The sequence below is a fragment of the Schistocerca piceifrons genome, chromosome 8, assembly GCF_021461385.2.
Source record: "Schistocerca piceifrons isolate TAMUIC-IGC-003096 chromosome 8, iqSchPice1.1, whole genome shotgun sequence".
NCBI classification, from domain to species: domain Eukaryota; kingdom Metazoa; phylum Arthropoda; class Insecta; order Orthoptera; family Acrididae; genus Schistocerca; species Schistocerca piceifrons.
This window is the reverse complement of record NC_060145.1, coordinates 472,851,785-472,871,742: the sequence shown is the minus strand read 5'-3', so window position 1 is coordinate 472,871,742 and position 19,958 is coordinate 472,851,785. Positions and strand designations below refer to the sequence as shown.

The window sequence follows — 19,958 nt, the reverse complement described above, 5'->3', positions numbered from 1 at the left end:
TTTATCAGAGAGACACTAACACACGTTGGAGGTTGAGGATGAGCATAACGAAGAAGGTAGCCAACGTCCCTTCTGGGATGTTTCGGGCAGCAATTCAGCAATCTCTAGTGCGGTTCTAGGTTGTCGTGGATGCAAATGGGTTTTACGCTATGCAACGTTTGTAACCCGAAACCTAAATATGGTACGCAATAACAATTAATGTTAGCCTCTCATGTGGAAATTAAAATGTGTTTCTTTCAATGGTTTATTCATTATATCTCTTCCTCATGCCCCTACAATCTTTTTCCACAAAGTTTAATGGGCCTGCGATCATTCGTTCTTCACGGGGGTCTCTCAAGTAGCAGAAGTTTAAATAACCTCCTCCCCCCCCTCCACCGGTACGTCTGGAGATAAGCATTGTACACTGCATGGACGCGACTCATGGACTTGGGAAAACTGGAAAAGAAGAGAAACGAAGCATTTGTGATGTGGTGGTACACAGTTATGCTGAAAATTACGTGGATTCGTAGTATAAGAAACTAAGAAGTTCCCAGCAGAATCGGCGGGGAAGGAAACGTATGGAAAACAGTGAGAAGAGGAAGGGACATGACGATATGACATCTGTTGACACATTAGAGAATGACTTCCAGGGTAATAGAGACAGCTATAGAGGGTAAAAACTGAAGGAGAAAAAAGAGATTGGATTACTTGTAACAAAACTTGAGGATGTTGTTGGGTGTAAGTACTACTCTGAGATAAAGAAGTTGGCATAGAAGAGGGCGGCGTGACGGGCCGCACCAAACCAGTGGGGAAAAAAAGCACCTGCAGCAACCAGCGAAATTATTAATCACGCACAAGAGCAGGTTGGGCAGCCAGTACATGAGTGTCCAGTCCAATTGAATGCGCACATCGACCTTTCACTTTTACAACGCATAGGCAGAGGTGCGAGTCGTGTTCAGTCCCAGAAAATAATGGATTTGGTAAAAAAATATATTTTTCCTTTATTTAACTCGTAAGACATTATTCGCTAAATATGACAGGATCTGCCCTTTGTCATTTTGTAACACATACAACACAATGTTAATAACACTTGAGACCTAAGATTTTTCTGTTGTTGTTTGAAAACGGTCTCTGCTAGTTAAAAAAGGAAAAGGTTATTTGTGTTTGTATATACTGCAAGTGTATACAAGTAAGAAAGTAATGTACTTAAAAACGTAAAATATTATTTGTGTTTGTATTAAATGTAAAGATGATTTATAAAGTTTCAAAAGAATTATTATTTTCCTAGTGATATATGCATCTAGGCCAAACTATTCGGGAGGACGACAGTTCAATCCCGCGTCCGGCCATCCTGATTTAGGTTTTCCGTGAGTTCCCTAAATGGCTCCAGGCATATGTCGGGATGGTTCCTTTGAAAGGGCACGGCCGACTTCCTTTCCCGTCCTTCCCTAAACCGCTGAGACCCATGACCTCGCTATTTGGTCTCTTCCCCCAAAACAACCAACCAACCTAACTATTGTTGGTGTAGCGTTTAAAATAACATCTGATGCTTAAAGAACAGCAGTTAGTGGAGGCACGTTCTTTGGAGAAACAAGCAGCGCACGATGAATGAGTCGAGCACAGCAAAATATCAGGATCCCAACCACCAAGGGCGTGCACTGTACTGCACGGCAACTCCAACTGATCCGCTGCGCCCCATAGCTGTGTAAGAAATTGGCTCGGAGCAAAAGTGTGAGAAGGTTGTGCTAGGGAACAAGTGGATTACAGTACCTGTTATAATTCATGATTTATTGCAGCTAACCATCATCTTAACGTGAAGTAGTAGCTTCCAGTACCATTGCATGGGTCAATGAGATTATTAATAGTGTCTGTGCAGTTGTAAAATGTGAACTAAGATACAGATTTGAAAGTCTCTTCAGGTTTACTACCGGATACTAAAATCAACTCGATTCAAAATTTCGGCGATCCAACCGTTCGCCATCTTCAGGAGAGGAGAACGCTGCTTCTGCTGCTGAGTCCCGCTGAGAATAGTTGGATCGCCGAAATATTGGATCGAGTTGATTTTAGTATCCGGCAGACTTTCGAGACTTATTACGCCGGAAAAGCCTACGGAGTCGGAAGATACAGTTTTATCCCAACATTCTGACTGTATTGAAGTACCCTGTTCCTTGTGCATAAGTGAACCACTTTTACCTGTTAAAGATAGTTTACTTGCAAAAATGTGGTTTAATATTCCTAACAGTTCATGTAGCAACACCTAACATTCCAAAGAAATTGCAGGATTCTTTTAATTTCCAAATGCAAACTTAAGTTTCCACATATTTTTTGTTACAGTAATTAGTTGTATGTGTAAATCTATCAGCTGTTTCTTGACCTGCGTAGATGGAAATGCTGTTTCACCTTCATTGCTTTGTTTGTTTCTAAGTAAAAACAGTTAGTCTTGAAATAATGTTAGACAATGTTTCTGATGAAGATTTGAAAGTGAGGAATTTAATGAATTGTTGGTGACAATCATTAAATAGTCTGACGGCAAATTTCTCGTCACTTACAAATCAAAGTTCCTTGAAGTTCCAAATTAACAGAAGATCTCTGTTTCTCTAAAGTGAAAAGCGGTGATGTACAATAACTGAGAAGTTAAAGCAGCTGCTGCATAACAGAGCTTCACGTCACGATCTTTTCGCTAGAGGTGAACAACTTAACAATTCTAACCAACTGCACTGAAGTATCGTGCATTCTACAGGACTGATAATCGTGTGAAATTCAAGTAATCAAAATAACCATACAGGGAATCAGTATTACAGATATATCACCTAAATTTTCATGTCCCGTTCATATCGTTCTGTGATGCAGTAAGCAAGCATAATTCAATATATGACCACTGTTAGTTCCATACAAAACAGAGACGTTCCAACCACTGTTGTTTGACAGAAATGCGTCACGAATGTTGATGTTCGATAGTAGGAACGTTACGGTTGATGACGCGTAATGAGGCTAGTTAAATACGTATCAAAGAAGGAAGGAACATAGCAACTTGTCTGACGAAAACTTTATACTATCAATTTTATTCTTGGGTGTTAGCTATCAAAATTAAGACGTTCGTAATTTGTATGTGTGTTTTCTCCAAAAATATTATTCTGTCCAGTCCACTAAACGTATTATTAACCAAAGAAATAGTTCAAAACGTTACAAAACAGATTTCTCATTTTATCAGATGGTCGCAACGGAATTATCATCAGTTTGCTGTAGACATATTTTCTTGAGTTCTCCATTCCCAGTTGTGCAGTCGCGTCCTCCAGAAATAAAGAAAAAATCAAATGATTGTGATAAGGAAATAATATTTTATTTTTAACATTCAACATTCGGCATGACGTTGAAATAAGTTTTAGAACATATCGAAGCTGTTGAGAGAATTTTACAAAATTAAGTGAACCAATTAGCTGCTATCTTGATGCAGTTACTTTACGGGAGGAAATATGCACCCATGTGATCATTCCGTTGTAATTACTCTACCTCACACTTTTAAAACTTTCGAAATTTGTGACTAAATTCTTCACAAGGAGGAAGCAGGGGCAATGAGTGCGTTCTTTAAGCTTCTTTTTATATCAAGTGCAGGATTGTCGTTCCAAGGGAACAGTTACAATTTGTGACTACAAAATAAAATGCAAATTGCGAACCCGATGTTGCCCATGGGTTTTGTGGTGATTTTTTGAACGCGATCTCTGCATTTCAAAGGCAGATAGAATAATGTTCTGTGTTATACTTTGAGTTTTCATTTCTTGACACCATGTGACAGCATCGAGTGAGCAAGAGCAATCAAACGTCCAGAAAAGAAACAGCGCGGGTGGTTCATCCATACATTTATTCCCTCAACAAAACAACACGTACGCGACGCTATCTGAGGCCAGCTACATTCAAAACCTACAGAAGTAGTGATTTCTTAATTTTTTCTTCAGGTTTTAACATATTTTCTGGTATATATATATTTTATATAGCGAAGTACACAGCTGTTTTATCTACAGAGGAGGACAATGCGGATTTACTTATTGTTATTTACACTGACTGTACATTAGGAAATGTGACACATACTGGGTCAAGTTAAGCATCATCGTAACACTGGCTTTGCTCTACACTTTTCGCAGAAAGCTTCCACAGTAGCGCATTGGCGCGAAACGAAACGATGCGACACGCAGAGATTATCGCATTCAACAACTTTTTTCCTCTGCTGAAGTGGAAAAAGTCCGCAGCCTAAATATCACAAAGCGTTAAACTCTTAACATCCGTTTATTTTTAAACGCAAATCTAGTCACTTTTCCTTCATTCCACAAAGTTATTCCATTCATAGACATTAGGCAGCTTACGACAGTTGCGAGTATTTGCATGAAACGCCGTCTGTTAACTGCTCAGACCCTTTACAATCGCTACATATTTAAAGTTAGCACCGTAGCGGAGCACACTGCGCACACAGAGCTTGTATCTATCGTTTCGTCTTCGACTTTTCTCACTATTTGCCAGTCGGAAGGTGTGTGATGTCGGCTAATTAGTATGATTTGAGAATAGCTCACATCCTCACGCACAGCAACTTGCCCGACAGCAGATGCATACTGGGAAAGCTTTCGCCGGCTGTCTCTTAAACAATTATTATATTAATGAAAACAAAGTATAAACGTATTATCACTCGCTTTCTGATAAGGTTCTGGGGGGAAAAGCTCACACCGGTATATAACGGACTGCCGTTACCTTGAAAATGTCAGCACAGTGTTCATTATGTACATATACTGGAGTAACACGCAATATTAAATTTGTCGGTTACATTGTTGCAGAGATTCACCGTCATTCACAATTGAGTTCAGCACAGAAGAACTGAGAACCGCACACTTTCCCTCGGTTAGGACATCAGTCGGCGTCGAAAACTGGACAGTACCCGTCATATCTGAAACAGGACACTTCTGCACTTCGGATGGTTATTCACAATCTTCAGCCTCCAAAATGTCACCAGCCAAAAGACAGGCTCTTTATGAGGACCATTTATGATATTTCGTAACACGGAAATTCGGATGGATTCTTCTCGGCCAGGCAGTATGTCCAACCAGTTTACATTGGCACCTGAACACATCTGGAGAGTACATCGATAACTTCCTCTCTTGCACTGTCACACCAGAAATTTCCGCAGTCGCGCACTGTAAGGGTTGCGGTTCTTGTTAAATGGCACAAATCTTGGGAAGGTCCCGTCCGTGTGGAGGGCTCACAACAACCGTCGTCGTTCTCGCAGTGTCCCGCTGAGAATTCCCGGTGACCACAGGGGAGCGCGAGTCGGCAGTGGTGGGTGCGTAGCGCTGACCTTTCGCAGCTGAAGTGTGGTTGACAGGCAGGCAGCGGAGGTGATGGCGACCGTCTTCACGCGTGACCAGGAGTCGTCGCCGTCGTCCTTATTCTCGTTACTGACTCGTCGACGAGCGGGTATATCTGCAGGTGGCGCTATCACCACACCACCTCACTCTGCATCTGCTGTGTCTCCGAGAAACCTCCTGCAACAGAAAGAAACCAAACGTGCTGTTTCAGTCGAAACTTTTTCGCGCAGACATAGAACAAAAGCAATTTCCGTTACTCGCAGTCACGCCCAAGTGCTACATACATCTTCAGCAATCGAACATTTCCGTGTACTCGTAACTCTGTAGTTCATTGACCATATAGCAGCGCTGTAATCTGTCGTATAAGCTGTAACTGAGCTGTCTGGCCCACGGTTTATTCAGGCAAGTAGCTTCAGCATATTATCCCCCCCCCCCTCCCATTCCATCGCCACCAGCCTTCTCCACCACCCCATCCACTTGACCTCATGCGTGAATACTATCAGCGTTCCTCATCGCCGCATCGTAGATAATTCTCTATGGAATTTCCGCTGTTGCATCCTATTAAATACGACAAGATCTATTCGTAGGATGTATGTATTAGTCTACTCTATTTAATCAAATTTTGACCCCTTACCAACAAGGAGCGTATTTTTACCGAACGCGTTTCATTTTGTTTCGCACCAACTATTTCAGTGACACTGAGATGTAAAAGCCTTCAAATGAGAAAGTGCAAGGGAAATAAGTACCGAAAGGTCAGTGTAGTATTCCAGCGGATAGAACTACAGATTTTAAGAACGCGCGAAGATTTTCACAAAACTAAATTGCCCAAAAATCCCCCCCCCCCCCCCCAATCCTCCTCATACCCTGGCCTTTCCCCTGCTGGATTCTCAGTTGCTTTGATAAGATGGATGAGATTTCTGAACGATCACCATCGTGTTATCAGAAATACTCATTTAAACTCTTGGCTACCGTGACCAAATAAAAGTTTTTGTTTTATATTTATCTCTGTTCCACTATTCTGCCGTACAACCAGCTCACAAGTTACATAGAAATCTCAGTCATTTTCTCAAAAGTCACAATACACATTAATCGTAACTGTAAAAAGTTATTTACATCGACATTACGCATACTATTATCATATACAGTCTTAAGATTTGTAAGTACTAAGCATAGACAATTTAATGATGCATCAAACCTAGTGCTCCTCATGGAGGGACTCGACGAAAGTGAAAAAAATTACATTGCTTGGTGTCGATAAATTCTGTTATCTGAATAAATTTAATGTATTTAGCAGTAATTTAGCACCATTTAGGGAGAACTGTACCCACCCAGTTGTTTTTTTGCTACCGGTACATCTCATAAATCACAGCACATTTAAAAATTACGGTTTTTGAATTCGAAAAAAAAAATCCTAATGCGAGTACCCTATGAATGAACAAGTTTAGCTGAAACCCGAAATCATACTAACATTTTGCTGTATAAAATACGGAGTGGTTGTCAAGAATCGAATATTTGGCGGGTCGGTATTTTTACAAGATAGTTTTCCAGCCTTCAAGCACATATAACAGAAGAGCAGTTCTAAAGGAAAAACTATGATACGTTGCTAAAATTACTGTTGGATTTAGCTACCAACTTAGGTGGTGTTTGAAACACTTGGCTCGCAGGTTTAGTTCCCCACTGGAGCATCCAGATTAATTTTTGCCTTGGTTTCCCGAAATCAAATACTCCGAAGCCGGTGGTGGCCACTATGAAAGGGTGCGGCCAATTTCTTTTCCCATTCAGAGTTTGTGCTTCGTCCCTAACGAACTCGTCGTCTACGGTACGTGTAACCCTAATCATTGTTTTTCCTTCGAATTAGTTAAAGCAAATAATCTAGTGATACATCTAGAAGGAAAACTATATAAATTTGAATATTAAATAGACATTAATAAAAGGCAATCTAATGACCAGGTTAGTTCCTGAGGAGCAGCAACTTTTTTTTTATACATATGTGGAAATACTGCACGTTACATTTTGGAAACACAGTATTTTATTAACTTAATTCTTGTTCCTGTGTTCCGTACGAAACAACAGTGATAACATACAAGAAATCCGCGGAGTATATCTGCTCGGTCTGTTTTAGTCGGAAGAAAAAAGTGTAATCGTAAGTTCTGTACACAACAAGAAAGATCTGTAAGACAGTTAGTCCGATATTGACCTATCACAGGGACGCAAAAATTTTGATGTGTTGCCAGTGGAATTGTTGGGTGAAAATCGCGCATCGCTTCCCCAACTGAGTGAGTTTGTAACAGATTAAGTGCACAGTAGCTGTGCTGAAAAATGACAGTAACAAATGTTTTCGATACTCATTTGCTAGAGGACGTTATCGAAGCTTGCAATGCGTAGCATGACTTTCGACGATAGTGGTTGTGTGGACGGCGAGATATGTGTATTTGGCTAGAGATATATCAATATACAAAGAAGACAAATACGCATAATAAAAGAAAAGCGACAAAATTAGTATCTTCATGCATAAATTTTAATTCGAAAGACAACAAACGAGAGAGTATTTGCAGACCAACTGAATAAAAAGGGTGAAGTGTGTAGCATTTCGTCGACGTCGAGGTCTTGAGAAACTGAAACTAGCCTCTACTAGCCAAGGATAAGGGTGAGAATATGCAGAGACATTGCTGGAAGAGCCATTCCAGCATCAGTGTAATGTAATCTTCGGATGCGTCATTTAACCCCGATCTTCTCGAAAAGTTGTTTAACCACTGAGTCACGTAACTCCAATGTAATTGTTACTGATCATCCTTTTTATGTTAATGGTAGAAATGAGATAAACACAAACGATCCGACACCGCATGTTACATTCATTTCGTTGTGAAGAAGTAAATAACGGCTGTGGCTACTTAGCAGTAGGTGTGCTCCACTATCTAAAAAATAATCGTAAATTTAAAATTAACAACTTGCTTTTCAGCAAACTTTTGCTTAAATTCTTCAGATTAAGTCATTTCAGGGTTTGTGTGCAAACCCATGCGCACATCGCAGTATTGATGGGAGGACTCTTTTTTTCCGTTAATTCATTGTATTCGATTCTCGTGTGGGACTCCACCTTGAACCTGGTCAAGTATGCAGACCACAGAACTAAACCTAAAAGAAGAATATAAAATTACTTATTCTTCAAATCTTCTTAATTTTGTAATTTCCCCGTATTGTGATTTTATACTAGCAACAGAAATATACACAAATATTTTCAACTAGTATTTTACGCGATTTTTTTTATATATACGAAGTATTTCACGTCGTTGAACATACGAATGAATATGCTTAAGATAAACCATATAAGGCTATGTGTTTCCAGGAGTGTTGTTGAATTTACGTAACCATAAAACCTATGCAGACAGAAGATACTAAACGACAAGCTTTTCGCAGGTACCATTTTGTGTCGCACATATACGCCAGTCGAAACGTGAACCGCAAGAAATTAGGAGTGGAATAGGTCATGCAGTGTGGCGCTACATAGTGAACAACAAGAAACACAAATAGAATGGACGAAGGGAGAAAGTGTCATATCAACCGAAGGGACCATTCTAATTTTGTGTCAAAATATTCCAGTCTGTCCTCTGACGTTAATAATTCTTGTGGCTTTTCATATCAGTGAGAGGGCTGTGACGTTGAATTTTTCAGATTACAGTGCCATTTCACAGTTCAGAACGTTTGATGAGTGCACAAACCTTAAAAGTTACACGTAGAAGACAGCGCGTGCCACATAACGGGAGTGTCACGTCGACTAAAATGCCAGCCGTCTCCACGACGGTACTCGAAGCGCTGCGCCTTCATTCCTGTACAACTTCTGTCTTCGGACACAGCTAACTAGCCACCAGGAAGATAATAACTGCCTGGTAAATTAAACATGAGTTCCATTCCATGATTGCATAAAAAAATTTGCTTCCATTCCATAATTACGCTGTTTACTATACAGAGAGTCAAAGGATAACTCCCTAGGTACAAACTCAGTCCTATTTATTAGGTAGCTAGGGGCGTATTTCGAATGCAGAGAAAGCTATAGTTGCAGACTTTATGTCATCAATCGATAAAGCAATATGTGTAATAAAATAAATGTTGTATATCACACATTATTGAGCAATATGATCGTACTCTATTTTCACTAACAATCGACATAAATACGAGGTATCATCACTATCTCACGGCCGAACACCCGAAGTTTTCACATCGTCGTCTCATTGCCCACGTGTAATTGTTACGGTTGGACAATATGGTGATGTTAGCGACCCCATAAGGCTATTGCGTACCCGAACGTGTGCGCAGTAGAGGTTCCCTCGATTATAGATATTTAGTGGTAATGCGATCGTCGTGATGCTGAGAGGTCATTTCCACGTTACGAGTCCGTGTAGAAGTTAGGACACAGGCGACCTGCAAACTCCCATTAACAGCTGGAGAGAACCTTGCGGCAATTGCAGTTGCCAGCATCAACAAAGAGGAAAATATCACAAGAAATGTACTGGTCCATGAACTGATGTATAATGGACCCACAAAGGGGCTACAATATTGTAAAGGTCATGATGCAATTATCGATCAGAACAGTGCTTTGTCGGAACGCATCAGTCTGAACGACGAAGCAACAATCCTTTCGTCTGTACAAATCAGTATATTTCATGTGGATGAATATAAATCTGAGAAACTTTGCCTTTCACTGAGATAGTACACGACTGTCCAAATGTGAATGTCTGGTACCAGCTTTAAACGATATGTGTTTAGAGCATTATATCTGCAAGAATATTACCATGGGCTATGCGTTGGGAGACTGGCGAATGTTGTTACTCATGGCTAGATGTGACCTAGCCACAGTGGCGTACAGACGTTCGAGAATTTTTAAGCAAGATCGACATTTACACTAATAGAGGCAATAATGTCGTTTGAACATCTCGTGTATCACTACGAAGCGATATAAATGTAGCAAATACTCAAAATCCGAATATGGAAAATTAATATCAGAGAAATTTTGTTGGGGAGTGCTAAGAAAATGCATCAAGAGTGTTAAGAAAATGGCAGGCAACACTGTAGGCAGTACTGTTTCATTTTTAGGGTTTTTATCAACTCAACTTAACGGCTGACGTTGAAGATGAGCTGCCGCTATCATACTAGGAACTACTAGGAACGAATGATGGAATGTATTTCATGCCCGAGGCCCGAGTTTGAACGTAGCTACAGACATAGATCACGGAATGTCGGATGTAATGGATGATGATATGAGGGAATCAGTGGGAAATAGGCAAAGCGTGGAAAGGTGTCTTATACACTGCACTTCTTTTTTTCAGCGAGACTAATCCACGTGTTCTACACAACTACGCGTGTTTCGCTACTTGCATCAAGAGTGTTAAGAAAATGGCAGGCAACACTGTAGGCTGTACTGTTTCTTTTTAGGTTTTTTATAAACTCAATTTAACGGCTGACGTTGAAGATGAGCTGCCGCTATAATACTAGGAACTACTAGGAACGAATGATGGAATGTATTTCATGCCCGAGTTTGAACGTAGCTACAGGCATAGATCACGGATTGTCGGATGTAATGGATGATGATATGAGGGAATCAGTGGGAAATAGGCAAAGCGTGTAAAGGTGTCTTATACACTGCACTGCTTTTTTTCAGCGAGACTAATCCACGTGTTCTACACACTGCACGTGTTTCGCTAATTGTAGTTTGAATACAACCTATTGACTCTGCAACTACGTGAGGAACACACGGCAGGCTGCCTGAACTTTACTGAACATTTCTAACATTTCTAGCTACCTGCCTACTCAATAGGACTGTTAACATTTTTAAAACCCTCGGGAAGCCGATACATCGATATTTTAAAAAGATGTAATTATCGCCTCTCGATATAATGAAGAAAGGTATCGGTATGTCGACGAAAGAAATATCGACGTACTTGGCCTATATAAATATCGGCTGCACATTGTAAATACAGTGACGGTTTTAGCGCTGTATATTCAAGCATTGACTTAATATAAGGTATTCTGTACATCAATAAGCTAGCAGCTCGCCTATACCCCTTAGAGCAATAACTGAAAGGAAAAAGATGCACTCTCAGGCTTGGCGATAACCACTTTGCTAAGAAAGGTAACTGCATGTTAGTGGGACAATAAAAGGTGTCCCATGGGCCCGTCGATCGGTTTCGTCACGTATCAGATTTGTCCAAAACACTTCATGTCGACTTCCCTGCTTTTACATTTACTGGCAGTTGTAGTATCAAAACTAAACGTAGTGTCAAAGCTAAACGTTGCAGTTTCTGTTGGTAGCGCCGTGCGCCGATTACGTCAGCATTTCCCCTCACGCGTCTCCACCAACCACAAAGACCAACATTGTCATTTAGAATTTTGTTCATAATTTGCAGCAACAGTTACTGAAGAATGCCGATGTGAATAAGTAGATCACTAGTTGTGTTAAAAACTTTTTTTGACCCAACTAGTATGCTATTTCTTCACATGGGAAACCCTGTTATTCCATTCACAGCGTCACCCGCAGTGCAATCCAACTTCTTTTATGCCACCGATACTTGGCTTCACACGGTCAAAGAGAAAGACTGTTCGTGATGAAAGCTCAAAAACTACTGAAACTCCTTAACACACTGAAAGTAAAACTGTGCTCTACTAGTGTTTAAAAAGAACAACTTCAAATATTTACCGAAAATTGTGAAAAAATATAGTATAAACAGACGTGCCAACTCTCCCGATTTAAGCGGGAGACTCCCGATTTTTGCTTCTTCCTCCCGACCTCCCCACAGTGAAGACCGATCTTCCGATTTTCAGAGTAGTTTCAATACTTTCCTTACTATTTGAAAATCCTGCGCCTGCGATATATTGGTGGATGACAATGTATGGCTGCTACTTGTCTGTGTTAACTTGCTAGATTGGTGCGGTGGCTGTCAGGAGCGGCAGTAGGCGTAGTTCGCGCTTCGTATCTACAAGGAGGTAAGGAACTTATCGTTGGCAGCGATCGGAGACAAAGGAATATCTTTCAACTAGTGCCAATTTCCTCCGCTTCTGGTAGCACCAGCGCAATCGCAAAGTTATCGTGGACAAGGAGTAGTCGATAGTTGTTTCAAGCGAAGTGATTCGCGTTGTTGTGTCTAAAAGGCAGTGTTTCCATTCAAAGATAAAGTTTTAATGTATGCAGAAGCTGCAAATATTTCTATAATTGGCAAAGCATCATTTTCCAGCCTTAGATTTTTCATAAACAGATTTCCTAATATTCTGACTAGCGAAAGTGAACACTTAGATACAGAACTTGATATTCTTCACTCTCGGTTCTGTAACTTTCAGCTAGAAGAAACCAACTTGGCAGCAGAGATGATTGATGTTCAGTGGGCGTTGGTAGGTTAGAAGCAATCGGCTGATGGGGTTCTTCAATAGGATAAACTTGCAAAGGTGGTGCTGGCTGTTTTGTCAATTCCACATAGTAATCCGGAATGTGAGAGAATTCTTAGCACAGTTTCAAAGACCAAAACTCAGTTCAGGTCCATGCTTTCAGAAACGTCTTGTTGAAATTTATGATTTTAAAATCAGTTCAAAAAGGGAAGTGCTTAGAGCAGAAATTTAGTTCAGAGTTTTTGAAGAAGGCTAAGTGAGCTACGGGTGTGGTGAATAAGTAACTAACGTAATCAGACAAATTCAGACTGATAAACTATTCAGATTATTTGCTAAGCCTAACATGTACATCCTGTATAAAATTGATTTGAATTTGGGAAAGATGTCTTACGGATATATGATGCCATGCAAATACGGATTGCGTTATGACACGAAAACGTGTGATCGTTTAACAGTGATTAATTCATGAAAAACTGTGCTAATGTCAAAACAGAAATCTAATATACGTTAATTTGTTTCCTCGGATCGTAATATCGAACTGTAGTTCTTTCGAGAGTGCTTCATTTGAATGTGTGTGAATCCAAAGAAACCTGCACAACTCATCATTCATATTGTTCAGCATGTTGAATGATAAATTAAGCAGTCCGAAGGCTCAGGTATGTCCATTATTTAGTATTTACATGTGAATAATAAAGCAAATGTAATTGAATTGTCACAGTTATTGAATTATTGCAACTTTAATCGTCAGTGATGTGTTGTAATTCACAATAGAACACCGCTAAAATTCTCCTGATTTTTCACTTTTGAAAGTTGGCATGTCTGTATGAAATAAAAATATTGGCACTCGATATTGCCATTTTGATATCGATATATCGGGTTAAAATCTATACATTGATGGGAACGTCGATATATGGATGTTTGGCACTCGTTATTGCCATTTTGATATCGATATGTCGGGTAAAATATGTACATTGATGGGAACGTCGATATATGGATGTTTGGCACTCGATATTGCCATTTTGATATTTATATATTGGGGTAAAATGTATGCATTGATGGGAACGTCGATATATGGATGTTTGGCACTCGATATTGTCATTTTGATATCGATATATCGGGGTAAAATATATACATTGATGGGAACTTCGATATATGGATGTTTGGCACTTGATATTGCCATTTGGATATTTATATATCGAGGTAAAATATATACATTGATGGGAACGTCGATATATGGCTGTTCGGCACTCGATATTGCCATATTGATATCGATAAATCGGAGTACAATATATACATTGATAGGGACGTCGATATATGGATATTTGGTACTCGATATTGCCATTTTGATATCGGTATATCGGGTTAGAATATATACATTGATGGGAATTTCGATATATGGATGTTTGGCACTCGATATTGCCATTATGATATCGATATATCAGTGTAAAATATATACATTGATGGGAACGTCGATATATGGATGTTTGGCTCTCGATATTGACATTTTGATATCGATATATCGGGTTAAAACATATACATTGATGGGAACATCGATGTATCGACGTCTGATCGAGACAGCCGTGGTGCTCACCCTGCGAGCTGATGAACTCGGGGCTGGCGCGCTGCTGGGCGAGGATCTGGTCGGCGGGCGGCGGCGGCTGCGGCAGGAAGCCGGGCGGCGGCTCTGCGCTGAGCCCCGCGAACTCCGCGGCGAGCGGCAGGCCGGGCCCGGGGCCGCCCTGCTCCATGGGGCCGCCTGCAACACACCGGCACACGCCTGCTGAGCAACAGCCGCCTAGAACACACGGCGCGCCGCCCCAAGCTAGCAACACACTGCGCAGCTCCAAGTGCCAGGGGCAGTCAGCATCTGAACCCGAGGGACAGTGCGTTCGCGGAAAATATTTGCGGTTGCCTACGGAACTACGATTATACACAGGCTTGCGTACAGCTCTACTTCAGAAGCACCCGACGACCACAAATGTCCTCTCCAAAAATATGGAAATCGCTTGGCGAGATATGGAGACCACACGGACGAGCTGTAGTGCCTCCCCAACGAAACTTCTGCGGTGTACTCGAAACGACCGTGGCTACATGTGAGCGGGCATTATCCTGCGACAGAATGATGCCGTCCGTCAACATTCCTCGGCGTTTCGACTCTGACAGCTTTCTTTCTTTCTTTCTTTCTTTTGCTACTGTCTTGATCCCGCATTCTGGGCAGGGTTAAGTACGGATTTGGCATGGTGAATGGTAAGGGGTGGCCGGATGCCCTTCCTGCCGCCACCCCGTACGCCCCTGGGCCTGAATTAGTGTACCCCAGCGGTCTGCGTCTAGTGTAAATCGTGAAATAGTGTGAATGTGTTTCAAATGTCTGCGAGTCGTGTAACTGAGGAGTGACGTGGGGACCAGCCCGGTATTCACCTAGTAGGATGTGGAAAACCGCCTAAAAACCACATCCAGGCTGGCCGGCACACCGGCCGACGTCGGATTCGATCCGGGGCCGGCGCGCCTACCCGAGTCCAGGAAGCAGCGCGTTAGCGCTCTCGGCTATCCTGGCGGGTCTTTGCGACTCTGACGGCGCGCTTCAAATTTTCTGAAGTGACCACGCGCACACATCCTCCGTAGTCACGATCTCTCTCCGTGCGATTTCTTTATTATCGAAGCCCTCAAGAAAGACATTCTTGGCCATCAGATTGCTTTGGAAGAACAGGTACACGCTTGGGTACAATCGTGGTTCCGTGCTATAAAGGGACATCCTCCTCTAACAAATTCTTTCCCTCAACAGTAGTAGTCCATACCAGAATTTTTTTTCGAATTTTGGTCAGGTCAGTGTTATCTCAAGTGTTTTTTCTGAAAAATTTCATATAATTTTATAGACAGTATCTTATATTCCAAGCTAAAATTTATGAAAAGGAATTAATTTATTTTCGTTGTTACAATCGATATGTACTAGCTCTGAATGTACAGGTAATTTTTTTTTTAGAATCATTTCATTTATGAAATATTTGGAACATATTATTAATTACGCAATCTAGTACTGTTTATCAAATTTATTTCTGGATTCACTTACGAAATAGTAATCGATCTAAATAGAAATTAATTTTTCAAGAAAAATTGTAAGCCCCTCGGAATATTATTATTAAGGCAGAATGAAGTAGTAGTAAGCATGCCTCTCATGTGATCGGGCCTATTTTTGGTATTTTGGGCGAACAATGTAATTTTGGCTTTGTTAATGTGAAATTCAAAAGCCTGTGTAATACAGTAAAATGTGACAAAATAAATTAACGTAAAAACAAAAATTCTGCAACGATATTCTTCAAAATTATTTAGATCAATTGAGCCATGAGGACCTAAAATGTGGCAATTTCGGCTTCAAGAATCAGGCCCCAAAGCTTGAACAACTAGAACCAACTGTGTGAGAAAAGATAAGTAAACTAAAAAGTTTATTGTAAATCTTACTCTCTCGAATTTTCAGAAAATACTTTACCATAGTGGACAGTAGCAGTAACAAAAAAGTAGCAGACTGATTACAATACGCAATCTCAAATATTTGTCCACGAAGACATTAAACGTCTTGTCCCACAGTAGCATAAATGTATTAACAGTTATGGCGATTACTTTTGAAATAACAAACAGCTGCTGCCTTCTTCTCCATCCGTCTCGTTTTCGTTTCACTGCCTCATACATTTTCCGCGCCAGTTTCATTTCGCTCACCCTGTATATCCAAATGTGCGTGCAAAACACTCTAAGGACTCTACGTGACTATTCGTTTTCTCTTGTGTACTACCGATGTACTGCTTCGGCAGTTGTTCACTCGCTTGTCCATCGTGGGCTTCGGACGACTTGTCAAGTCAGCATCTGCGTCTAAACCAGTCAAGGATCTGCTGAGATTTCTAAGATTAGGCCTGGCTAACAGCCCATCTAAAAGTCATGTATGAAATTTAGATGCTGTTTGATGCACAATGAGTCGTTCGTTCGCGGTGTAAAGCCAGATTCACAAGGGAAACAAACTAATGAATGATATCAAGTGCACCGCGTCAGTCGGTGGTCTGGAAGAGAAAAGGGTTGAAAGACAGAGACACAGAGAGAATTGTGTGTGTGTCCAGACCAGCTTCTACGCAAGGTGTACTGCTCGGAGGAAATCTATACTGTCATTCGTCATGGAGCACATCTTAAAGCCCTCATTAAACAACGAAATAATGAGTGAACGATCGTCTGTTAATATCAGCTAAGAAGCGAACACTACATTCTAACGTATATATTTCGCGTTTATTTACTTATTTGCATTCTATTTTCGCATTTCTCACTAAACTTCTCTTCAAGAACAGGTAAACGTGAATATAAAGGTCGTAAGTGCGAAATTACAAGCAACTGACGACAGTCAAATATTTTCATGAGCTGTAAATTATATTACCTACTTTTATTTTTATTTGCTCATTAATTCTTAGCTTGTCTCAACGGGGGGTGGTATAAATACTAGTGTCATAAACAGTAAATGACAAGTTGAAAGACAGCTTGTGTGGCCGAGAGGTTCTAGGCGCTTTAGTCTGGAACCACGCGACCGCTACGGTCGCAGGTTCGAACCCTGCCTCGGACATGAGTGTGTGTGATTTCCTTAGGTTACTTAGGTTTAAGTAGTTCTAAGTTCTAGGGGACTGATGACCTCAGATGTTAAGTCCCATAGTGATCAGAGCCATTTGAACCTTTTTTGAACAAGTTTAAAATGCGAAGGAAAATAACATTAGAAGCCCTCAGTGAGAAGCGTCGACCCAAAACGTTGGCTGCAGCTCAAACACCTGCCCAGAGAGAAAATCGATATTCCCACAACTACCCTTATCCAAGGATTGCATTTATTCCAAATACTGTTATTATTTAAAGCTACAAAAGGGCGAAAGTTTTGCTCTCGTCACGTGGTCACCAATACTGTAGCTGTTATTTTACTGCTGACGACACGAACGAGAACAACTTTTGTAAACTCGAGTGTAAATTCGTAAACCATAAGACTTGATCACAGAAAACGCTTTACACTTGGCCTAATAAGGGGATCCTTGAAAGCCTGTATTAAGACTCTGTAACAGGAAGCATATGTGTTGCGTACCTTACATATGAAATAACCATACTCTATCCATCTGTTCGATAAGCAGAGCTGAAGGCTTTAAATATTCTGTGTGTCCATTATGGCGATGAAATTAAAAATGGTAGTATTCCAGACGATGAAGAGAATAGCTAAGGTGAGTCACTGATATTAGGATATCAACATTTACCCGAATCACGTTGCAACAGGTAGGTCAATAATATCGGTAACAATTACAGTAAAAATAGTAATAATAATAGTAATAATAATAATAATAATAACATACAAACTGCTATCGAACTGCATTCTTTCTCAGCTCTGAATACTTAACAGATGCTACAGAATTGCTATTTTAAGATCGAATAATTAAGAACACAAGGAAAGTTCTATAATACGAAATAAATGCACCCACTGAGTTCAAAATTCTTACTTTCTTTAGCGTGAATATTACACACTACAGACTTTCTAAACATATCTCCGTTATGAACAACACAGCCCTTTAAACTCTTCGGTGCAAATGGCGACTGATCACTAACAAACTACCGTAGGCCACCGTAGATTATACTGTAGATAATAAGCGTAGACTACGGTGATTTTCGTTGTAGCCTTGGTCAGTTAAGATCGTATCCGCGTTACCTGTACCTCATGTGTGTTGTATACCTATGTGACGGTACCTCATTTCGATCCGTTGTTCCAGTATGCGATCGGTATCGTACTAGAGTCGTCTAGAAACAGGAAAAGTGAACGGTCTAGAAACTGAGTGAGAATACATAAAGGACTGCGTAACCTATGGAACATTTTTGTACTGCATAGTTATCCCCCCGTTACTCTAAAATAAACAGTATTTATTCAGGTTTTAGTCGAAAATTGTTGTAGTAAGGATAAAAATCAATAGTGTCATCATATAGCGATAGAAAACGCAATTTCCTCAAAAAAAGGAAAAATTTTAAAAAACGCGAAACAAAAATATATCAACTATCGCTTCAACACTTCATAAAGCTTGTATAAAACATGTTTCTGTTATTCATTAACCCCTTCCGCACTTATTATTAATAACAGGGAACTCCTGGCTTTGATCATTATGAAGAAAGTTCTGTTTAGTACAGAATAACAAAAATAATTACATAGATTTGTTTATGTTTGTGCATGTAAACCGTACTTGCATCAAAATTAATTGCTTTGGTTACATAACAAACGCAGAATTTACGCTATCAACTAGTTTTTGTTACTTATAAAACGCAATGTATATTTTGTAGGGATGTAAAATACACAACGGACTATCTGAACGATGTGCGTTTCTAGTTATATGCAAAACAAGCAAACAAAGAAACAAAACATAAAGAGAAGTCGTCGGCCCGTAGTTTCTCACTCACACAGTGATTCGTGTTTCTTTTCGTAACTATGCTTCTAATACTATCGGTAACGCTACCATTTACGTGTTGTAACAAAACTGCTGAACCATAGTTTTGATAAAGAGAAGCCAACTCCAATACAAAGCATTTCTACTCGCTCATCAGCTGTGCTAGCTTGTTTAGTCACCGAGAGGAATATCGGCAGGAGAAAACAAAATCACACAGTTCTGTTCATTTCTTCTAGGTACAATCACGGATCATTTCTGCATTTTTTTTGTTTTTGTTTTACCCATATACTGTTGTAACGACACTGAAGTATTTTTATGAGACTTTTGGCCGTTACTGGACAAGTGTTCGAGGGCAATCGCGCTCAAAGAGTTGTTCGAGATCCCGAAGTAGATTTATTCTGAGCGGATTTTTTCTTCTTCTTTTTTGTCAGTTCGTCGATGATCGAGACTTCTATCCAGTAAAATCTGTATAAGGCAGGAACTACTGAATAAATTTGTCTGATTTCATGAAATTCTCTTCTAGTAAGTAGTGTGAACTAAATAACTGCCACGTTTTTCTCGACAAAAATGTGTATGAATATTTGACGTCTGCGGGTGCAAAGGTAGAAAGTCGTAATGACGTTGGACGCAGTCGAATAAATTAGAAAAATATAAAAAAAGAAAAGAAAAATGAACAACGACGCATAGAAAGTTGCCATACCTGTCTAAATGAAATTCCCGATAGAAACTTCTAGGGCTTGTAGAGGCGAGTGTGTACATAATATTTTGAACAGGAACCCGTGTACAGAAACGTACCGTTTCCGTTCTACGAAGGTTTCAATTCAGATGT

At 40.3% G+C, this 19,958-nt stretch overlaps 1 protein-coding gene across 1 annotated transcript in view; it reads right to left on the bottom strand.

The window, feature by feature from the left end:
* Positions 1 to 3,323: 3,323 nt before the first annotated feature.
* LOC124712468 (LIM/homeobox protein Lhx5) overlaps positions 3,324 to 19,958 on the bottom strand; it is a 477,246-nt gene continuing 460,611 nt past the window's right edge. The window contains exons 10-11 of the mRNA XM_047242764.1: positions 14,290 to 14,454; positions 3,324 to 5,504 (exon numbers count right to left, since the gene is read on the bottom strand). Of these exons, the coding sequence (XP_047098720.1) occupies positions 5,458 to 5,504; positions 14,290 to 14,454 (212 nt within the window). The 3' untranslated portion in view covers positions 3,324 to 5,457. The remainder of the gene's footprint in view (positions 5,505 to 14,289; positions 14,455 to 19,958) is intronic.